General features: G+C 56.5%; 1 protein-coding gene across 1 annotated transcript in view; it reads right to left on the bottom strand.

The window, feature by feature from the left end:
• Positions 1 to 1,744, bottom strand: part of PRSS22 (serine protease 22) — a 4,313-nt gene extending 2,569 nt beyond the window's left edge. The window contains exons 1-3 of the mRNA XM_030884382.1: positions 1,663 to 1,744; positions 662 to 688; positions 55 to 259 (exon numbers count right to left, since the gene is read on the bottom strand). Coding sequence (XP_030740242.1) covers positions 55 to 259; positions 662 to 688; positions 1,663 to 1,744 — 314 coding nt within the window. The remainder of the gene's footprint in view (positions 1 to 54; positions 260 to 661; positions 689 to 1,662) is intronic.
• Between the last annotated feature and the right edge of the window lie 7,804 nt (positions 1,745 to 9,548).

The following is a 9,548-nucleotide window of genomic DNA, read 5'->3' as shown; positions in this document are numbered from 1 at the left end:
AGAGGGAGGGGACGGCTGGGCAGAGAAGCTACGGTGGACGGTGGGGTGCGGGGGAGGCTGCAGAGGCTGGAAGAGGGGCTCACATACTCCTTGAAGCAGTGGGCAGCAGTGACCACCCAGCGGTCAGTCAGCAGGGAGCCTGCACAGTGGTGGGTCCCATTCTTCTGGATGCTCACAACCCACGGCCACTCGGCATCGGTGCTGTCGGCGCCCCCCACAATGCGGTTCAGCTGCTGCGGCTTCCCACAGGCTGGGGCCACTGGGGAGGAAGGCCAAGGCTCTGTCCCCCGCTGGGACACCCTCTCCCTCTCCTTCCACTCTCTCCACCCCACCCCATAGAGTCAGTTTGCAGGGCTTGATCTAGTGACCCAAGACCCCAGCCCTCTGCTTACCCAAGACCCCAGCCCTCTGCCTCCTGCCTGGATTTACCTCTCTCTGGCTACTTCCAGAACCTTCCTTCTTTCCCTCAGCCTGCCCCTTCTCTGTACTGTTGACTCCCATAGTCCCTCCTTGGGCCCACCCCGGCTGTCTGCTCCCCCAGGTGTCCTTCCTTCCTTCCTCCTCAGCCTGCTCCCAATGCTCCCTTTTCCAGACCTGCCTGCAGGAACATGGCCCTCCCTACCCCTCACCCCTGCTCTGCAGGCAGCCAGCTGGCACTCACCAGGTATCCGGGCAGCATCCAAGGTGGCTGAGGGTGAGAGAGAGAAAGAGTCAGGCTGGTGGGTGGGGAGACTGCACCCAGTGGCGAGGGGGCCCTCCAGGTGAGGCATCATCTCCAGGTGGCTGGGTCCCCAGGCCTCCCAGGGCGGGCACTTCCTGGTGCCTCCGATCCTCTTGGTGCAGCTGTGGACTTACCTTCACCTCCTACCAGCTTCCTGCCCGGCCCACCTGTCTGTCGTGTGGGGCCCAAGCTGGGAAGGCCGAGGCTCCGGAAGCTCACACTTTCATTCCTGGGACTCTGGCCCGAGACTCTCCTCACACACAGGTCTCTCCCAAACACACACCCACGTACACACACACACACAGGGTCTCTCACACACAGCATCTCTCTACAGGCACACATACACAGCCTCTGTCACACACACACACACACACACACACACACGTCGTGCAGGAGCTTTCTCACACAGCCTCTCGTCTCTCTCGCAAACTCGCCTGCAGTCACTGTCACCCACGTCTCTTGCACAGTGTCTCACAAACATACATGCCCGTCCCTCCAGCCTCGCTCTCACACGTGCACAGCATCCCTCACAAGGGCCCACGGTCTCAAAGATGTAGTCTCTCCCACAAACACAGTCTTTGATGCACGCACTATGTCTCTCACAGACAGTATATCTCACTAGCACACACAGAGGATGTCTCGCACACACACTCTGGGTCTAACACATACACACTCACAGTGACCCCTTCAGGCCCAAGCCCACACCCAGTTGCTGGCTTGCTCCAGAACCCTGAGCCCCACCTGCCCCGGACCAGGAGGGAGACAGGGATGGCCATGGGAAGAGAAGGGAGGGACTAGCAGGAGACGGGGAGGCCTGGGGCTGACCAGTATGTTCTCAGTCAGCCCTCACAACCCAGGCCCAGGGCCAAGGTGGTGGAGAGAGAAAGACAGGAGAGCAGAGAGGAGACCCCGAAGGCGAGCACAGCACGCCCCCGACTCACCTGCCCAGGCCAGAAGCAGCAGGGCGACACGGATCTGGGGGCTGCTCCCACCCAGGGCTGGGGGGGGTCTGGAAACCACCATGACAGGTTGGGCACGGCCAGGCGGCAGTGTCTAGAGACCCGAGGGCTGTGCAGGCGGTCAAATGAGCACTGGGCCGCCCTGCAGGCCACACCAGGTTTTATCCGGGAAGCGGAATGTAGTCAGACCAGTCCCCCCAGTGGCCCAGTTCCTGCCACCCCAGGCTGTAGGTCACAGGAGGGGAGGAGGAGGTTCTCAGGGGAGGAAATGAGCCTTTACAGCCTGGGGCTTCAGTGAGACCCCCCAACCCAAGGCTGAGGGTGCTGGCTGGGGCTCAGGCTTTGGGACCCAAGGCTCCACTGTAAACAGGGGTCCAATACTTGGTGCAGTGGGGCGGGGATGGGGGGAGGGGCGGAGGGCTGAGTGTGGTCTTGGCATTGACTGCGGGGAGGTGGTCGAGCAGCAAAAGATCCCACCATGTTGGAAAGCAGGGATCTGCAAGGGATGGGTCTCAGACCAAGTTGCGTGAGCACATGTTACCTAAAGTCTAGACTTGGGGGACTCCCAGAGCCTTGGGGTCACAGGAACTGGTGAGGGGGTGCCAGAGCGTGCAGTAACGGGTCTTGCCTCCAGGGGCCCCCCACGTGACTCGGGGAGCTTGGGGCCTGGGAATCCCGTTAGCCCACTTCCAGGACAGGTGAGTCAAGCCCAGCAGCCTCCTGGTGGCCAGCCACTGTCCAGTCCCTGTAGTGCCTTCCCAGAAGGCAGAGGTGCTTCCTGGTGTGGGCCTGAGATAGGGCTCTGCCAGGCATCCACCCACCTGCCCCTCCCGGGAACATCAGGTGCCCAGGTGGCAGAAAAGTGACCAGGAGCCCCCTTCCTGACCACCCATTCTGGGGTGCCAGCATCTGGGAACACCCTGTTTTGGGGCTTAAAGACACCACACACACACACACACCATGGGCTCTGCAGGTTTCTGCTGGGGTGGAGGATGGTCACTTCAGTGCCACCCCCTCAAGGCAGCCTTCCAGGATTCTGGGGTCACACCGCCATGCTGAATCCTCCCTGACTCACCTCCCGACACTATTGCGACACCCCCACCCCAAACAGGAGCGACTTCCTCCCCCTCTGCCACCTAAGCCTTGGATCCTTTGTCCCTTCATTCCTTCAGCAGAACCCGTGCTGTATGGGGGCGGCTGGGGGGGCACAGGGTGAACAGTAACAAGAGCAGCCCCCACTCGCCCGGTGGTCAGTAAGCTGGCACACCGGCTCATGTAATCCCCAAACCCCCTTCTCATCTTTCCCCACCCGGCAGATGAGGAAACCCACGCTTGGAGAGGCTGGGGCCCTGGGCTGAGGTCACCCAGCAGGCAGGCTCTGTGTGGATGTCAGGCTGCACTGGGGAAGCCTCAGGCCCACAGTCCGATGGGGCAGGGAGGGGGACCGACTGGGGGTCACACTGGGTCCAAGTGGAAAAGGGGGATATGGCCTGGAGGGCAGGGTGGGAGAGGAGTTGGGGAAAGAAAGGGGAGCAGGTCCTTTCAGGTCCCCCATCTGGAGACCGGACCTTGCCATGAGGGGGCGGAAGTTCCCTCATGTTCACTGGCCCCTCTTGGAGTGCAATCGGTCCTGCGAGGCCTTGTGTGCCCAGGGCTGTGCCGAGACCCCACTGGGAGCACACTGACCCCCATGGGAGCCCACCTCTTTGGCGGGAACATTCCCTGGGAACTGTCACGATCCTGTGGGGCCATCGGGAAGCGGGGGAGGCCCGAGAGTGCTGACAACGAGCAACCCAAGGAGACCCAAAAGGCAGCCTTGGCCCAGGGATGAGGCTTCGAAGGCAGAAGGGGCAGGGAAGAGGGGTGCCTGGAGACCGGAAGTGCCGGAGGAAGTGGGAAAGGCACTGTTCCTTTGTGGGGCCTGCCTTCCACCACCCCCCAACCCCCAGTTGTTTGACGAAACTAAAGTATACAAGCCAATCGTAACCCACAAGAGAGAAAAGAGAAACCAAGGAAGCAGCAGCGGGGAGGGGGGGGCGGTTGGGGTCCCTGGGTGCGTGGAGCCCTGCTGACCCACAGCAGCCAGCCCACAAGAGAAGGAAACACCGCAGAGCCAGCGTCACAAGTGTTCCCGCCACTGGGTCACTCCATCTCCTCAAGGGTCCTCCTCCTTTCCTGTCCCCCTGCCAGATATGATGTCCTTCTCCAAGGACTGGTCTCTCCCCACATGTCCACCTGCAGGGGACAAAGCCTCCCAGCCTTTCCGCTGAGGAGCATTCTGGCTGTACTAACGGTAGGAGATGGGGGTAGAGGGGGCATGCTAAGTCGTTTAAATTGATGATCTGAAATTTCAAAAACAAACTCCCTGCCCTTGAGAGCCCTGGTGGCGTTGTGATGACATGGTGGGCTGCCAACCTCAAGATCAGCAGTTCAAAACCACCAGTTGCTCCTCGGGAGAAAGAGGGGGCTTTCTACTCTCGTAAACAGTTACCGCCTTGGAAGCCCACGGGGGCAGTTCTACTCTGTCCTACAAGGCCGCTATGAGGCGGCAATGACTCAATGGCAGTGAGTTGGGTCTAGTTTGGAGCATCCTGTATAGGACAGGGTCGAACTGGCGTGTAGAGCAGCAGTGTCCCCTCCTCAATGGCTCCCTCTCCTGGGGTTCGCCTCTGCAGCCCAGACTCTGGGGCCCACCCAACCCACTCCCTCCCTGAAACCAAGCTTACGTTGGGGCTCCTTTCTGTGCTGCTACCGGTAATGAACAGAGCCCTGCCTTACCCTCAGCAGCTGCTGGTGGGCCAGCCCCAAGGGGGAGGCGTCCAGGCCGGTGGACTGGTGGAGTTGCTGTAGGAGACCTGGGTGAAGAGGCGATTTTGGTGTCTGGTGCACATGGGTGTTTGTTGAGTGAATAGGTGGAGGGACAACTGGGCGCGCGGGGGGTGGGGGAGGAGTCATAGAGTCCCACAGCTGCAGCTCTTCCCCCTCCAGACTGCCCCCCAGTTTCCTGCTTGTCCTGTCTTCCTTAGGGCCCATTGCCCTGAAAACCCAGGCATGTGGCCCCAAGATCCTGCTACTCTAGCAGGGGTCCCAGAACGGGGTGCCTAGGAAAAGGCCCTGGGAGGGCCTGAGGGAGTTCTCCGAAGCGAGGGGTAGCTTCCTGACACAAGACCTGGAACACCTGGGGCAGGAACCCCGTCAGGATTCAGCATTGTTCAACAACGCATGGAGTTCCAAGTGTATGGGACCTTGGCCTCCTGAGCCTGGCATCTCCTCGGCTGGGTGAGAGATGGGTGAGCCACCCCTCCCTGCCGCCCACTCTGTGGTCTCCTTGCCTGCCCTTCTCCGGGCCACTAATTAATTTATACTAAGGTGTTGATGACTGATAGGGCTGCAGCCGCATTTGCATGTTACAGGCAGCTGGAGCTGGCGAGGCTTAGCTCAACACGGTGAGTCACCGGCGATGGCATCTCGGACGTGGGCACAAGAGTCGGGGGAGATGGTGTGAACTCATCGTCCAACCCAAACCTGCAGGCACCCACGAGGTAGATGCCAGCGGCTGTGCCAGGCTCTAGGCTCATGGGAGAGAAGGACAGGAACTCAGGGCCCTGCCTGTCCCTCGTGAACGCAGTCAGCGGCTGTGTGTGGAGCACCTACTGTGTGTCGGGCCCGCTGAAGGAACGGAGAGATGGAACCGAGAAGAGACCAGCAAGAATTCCCTGCCCTCTTCCAGCTGACCCTGGTGACCAGAAGCCATAACTGAGGGGCAGTGTGTCTCTGCTGGTCACTATCCCGTCTGTCAGTTCCAACTCTCAGGTTTCCCGGGCTGTGACCTTTTTAAGCAGATTGTGCAGCCTCTCTTGCCAGGCACCCTTGGGTGGGGCTGAACCCCCTGCCATCGGGCTAGCCCAAGGGTGGGAAGCAGGTGGCTTGAGGGCCACGTGAGGCCCACAAAGTGGTCAAGACCAGCTAACATGACAGGCCTCACCAAAGAGAAGCAGTTCCCACTGTCACATTCTGCAGTCACGCCCACTACCATTGAGTTAATTGCCTCTCATCGTGACCGACCCTGTGCGCACTGCCCGGGTCTGCGCCGTCCTCCCAACGGTGGTTCTGCTTGACCCCATTGTCGCCGCCACTCTGTCCATCCACCCATCTCCTCGAGGGTAGAATGCTGCCCCTTCATTCGAGCAAGCATAACGTCCTCCTCCGGGAACTGGTCTCTCCTGAGAACACACCCAAAGTATGTATGACAAAGTGTCACCATCCTCGCCTCTAAGGAGGACGCTGGCTATATGTCTATTGTCTTTTCTGCAGTCCGTGGTCCTTCCCGGCTTCTTCGCCAGCAGCGCAATTCACATGCATTGACTCGTATGCTGCCATCCTCATTTAACCCCCCAACTCTCACACGCACTGAAGGAGGCCATTGCAAAGACCGTGGCTCGGGTCAGGCACAGCTTAGTCCTCACAGTAACCTTGTTGCTTGTCAGCACTCTGAAGAAGTCTTGTGCAGCACTTTGAACTGCGCTTCCCAATGGTTGTGGGTCAACGGGAGACAAAATCCTCGACAACGTCAGTGTTGCCACCACATAGCATCATGTCCCCTAGAGGGTTGTCATTGTCTTCACACTGAGTGATGATCCATCCTCAAGGCTGCAATTCTTGATCTTCGCTAGCAAGTGCTTCAAGACCTCCTCACGCTCAGCAAGCATTTAATGAATTCACATTAATGGCGAGCTAATTAAATATTTGATCAAAGACAGCGAGCTTATTTTTAAGTTGGTAATTTTGGATGGCCCTTGAATAATATTACAAATATCCCATGGTCCTTGGCAAGACAAAGACTCCCCACCCCTGAGCTAGCAGTTGAGCCCCCAGTAGTAGCAACGCCCATGGACTCCCGTGCCCTAGTGTAGCCAAACCCAAACCAACCCCACTGCCAGGGAGCTGATTCCAACTCATGGGACCCTACATCGATAGGGTGTCTGAGGCGGTCACTTTTTTTAAGTCTCAAGATTATTCTTTATTTAAGAAATACTGTTTGTGTAACAAACACATAGTAGCCGTTGTTTTAGACATAAGAAAGTGGCCGTTGGAATAAACACACACGCACGCATAGCTGGACTTGCACTTAGAGCATGGAGGGACGCTCAGAGAACTCGATGCTCACAGCCTTCGAGTAGATCTTGACTAACAGTGACCCTTCTAGGTAGAAATGCTTCTGCAGGTTTCCAAGAACGGAACTCTTCGTGGGAGAAGGAAACCTCATCTCTCTCTCCTGAGGAGCAGGTGGTGGTTTTGAACTGCAGATCTTAGGGTTACTAGACTAAGGCCAGGTGGACTATAAAAACAAATCCAGCGACACGCCTATATGTGTGCGAAAGAGCTTTATATCAAGAAGTAAGTGTAAAAAAGATGAAAAAGAAGTAATTGTATATCAGGAAAACCTCCCAGCCCAGTCCAACTCAAGTCCATGAGTCCCTCTCCAGACTCACGCAGCCACATGCAATGATGCAGAATGTAGGAAGATCACAGGTCAGTGGGTAAAAGTCTTGTGGATCCAATGGCAGTGGACGCATCACAGGGCTCTGACAGGTCTCCGCGTGGCTTGTCAGCAGGAAGGTGAAGGCAGAGACAGAGGGGAGGTTCCCAGGGGCCTCCTTATGAGAAGGTCATGCCCACAAAGAGGCACCATCTGGCTGTGACCTGATTGATAGGCTAGACTCCAGCCCCACCCTGTTATATCTTCAGGTTGATGGGAAATTACGTAACTAGCCCTACGGTGTCACATGAGCACAATGAAGTGTTCTGGATTCTTATTCTTCCCAATGAGAGACTCTAACTCTGTATGAGAATAGAAAGCCTCCTCTTTCTCCCACAGAAAGGCTAGTGGTTTCGAACTGCTGACCTTAAGGTTATCAGCGCAACTCATAAGCCACTATGCCAGACGAGGACAGGTCTAAACAGAAGGGACTTCCAATAGAGGTGTGGAAAAGAGGAAGGGGAGGCACGGAGCGGGGTAGGAGGCCCATGCAGAGAAAGGGGTGGGAGGTGAGTGAGGTGGCAAACAGAGTGACCGGCTGCCCTGAGTTGCTGGAGATGGTTGGGCGACTCAGGACAGTGGATTTCCCATCCTAAAACCGAGCGGGGAGGGTGGGTGGTCACTCCCGGACAGCAGATGCTTCTCTCCCACTGGAACTGAGAGGGGGCGAGGCCAGAACAGGGGTTGCAGACCTCAAGTTTTCGTGGTTGGCAAGTTGGGAGTAGGTGTCAAGGGCACATCTGTCCTCTAGGAGGCGCTGAGCAAGGTAGGTTTGGGGGTCCTTCTAATCCCTGGAAGGATGAGAGGGTCATGGGTTCCCCTGAGCGGGGACTGGAGAGAAGTGGTGGCTGGGATAAAGACCGCACGGAGCGGGCTCGTTTTTTCCAAGCCTGTGATCGCCATGGAGTTCTCTCCGAAGGCAGCCTGGCTCTCTGCATGCTGGGGAGGCGGGGAGGCTGCCCCTGGGGTGAGGCTGGAAGTCCACTGCTGCCCCGGAGCCTGCTGCTTCTCCTAGCCTGTGTCCTTCCTTAGTTCTAGCAGCTGGTCTCCAGGAGACCAGGGTTGCAAACCAGCCTGAACCCAGCCTCCGTGGGTGGTGTTAGACACCGTGGGGAGGCGCATTTTGTTTCCGCCGGGCCAATGTGTATAAAGATAGCTGGGGTTTGGATTTTCCGGGGGTGGGGGTGGTGATGGAAGCTCTGGCCACACTGACCGACTGGGCAGAAAAGCACAGTCTACAGCACCGCCACTGCCCATCACTGGGCATTGCCCCGTCCACACCTAGGCCCTGGACTTTGCTCTTAGGGAGCAGGGCTTGTGTCCCCTTTGGCTGCCACAGGATTGAGGCAGAGCCACCACCGTTGTTAAGGGTCATGGAGTCCGTTCTGGCTCACAGCGACCCTATTATACAACAGAATAAACCACCACTCGGTGCTGCACCACCCTCACAAGGGTTCGTTCCTATGTTGGAACCCGTCATGGCAGCCACGGTGTCAATCCATCCTGTAGAAAGCCTTCCCCTTTTTCGCTGCCCCTCCACTCTACCAACATGCTGTCCTTCACCAGGGACTGGTCTCTTCTGATAATATATCCAAAGTGAGGAGATGAAGTCTCGCCATCCTTACAGTCTGACTGTACTTCTTCCAAGACTTCTTTGGTCAGTCCGTGGTATTTTCAATATTCTTCACCAGCCCCATAACTCAAACGCATCCAACCTTCACCCTTCTTGATTCAGTCTCCAACTTTCACATGTATATGAGGAGATTGACAAGACCACATCTTAATGCTCAAAGTCACTTCCTTGCTTTTCAACACTTGAAAGGAGTCTTGGGCTGCAGAGCTACTCAATGCAATCCATCCTTTGATCTCTTCATGGCTGCTTCCATGAGTATTTCCTGTGGATCCAAGCAAGATAAAATCCTTGACAACGTCAGGCCAGTCTCTCCTCCTTTGATCACGATATCATCTATTGGTCCAGTTGTGAGGATCTGGTTTTTTTGCATTGAGTTTTAATCCATACAAGGCTGTAATCCTTTTTTTTTAATTAATTCATTGGGATGAATACATATATCAAATCATTCCCCAGTTCAATCACATCCAGCAGAATTGTACTTTGGCTACCACAGTCAGTTTCCAAACATCCTTTTTCCATGTGGACCCCTTGACGTCATCACCCCTTCACCCTGTCAACACCTCTGTGTCCCCCGTCCCCCAAAATCCTTATTCCACTTGCTGACTCTATAGATTCATTGGTCCTGGTTCTCATACCCCCAAAATGAAAAAACACAGACCACAACTTAAAGAGTATGACCCCCAAAGACATAACACT

Source organism: Echinops telfairi, unplaced genomic scaffold, assembly GCF_000313985.2.
Source record: "Echinops telfairi isolate 266 unplaced genomic scaffold, ASM31398v2 ScPeMD7_5;HRSCAF=22, whole genome shotgun sequence".
Lineage (NCBI taxonomy): Eukaryota > Metazoa > Chordata > Mammalia > Afrosoricida > Tenrecidae > Echinops > Echinops telfairi.
This window is presented reverse-complemented; position numbering and strand designations above follow the sequence as displayed.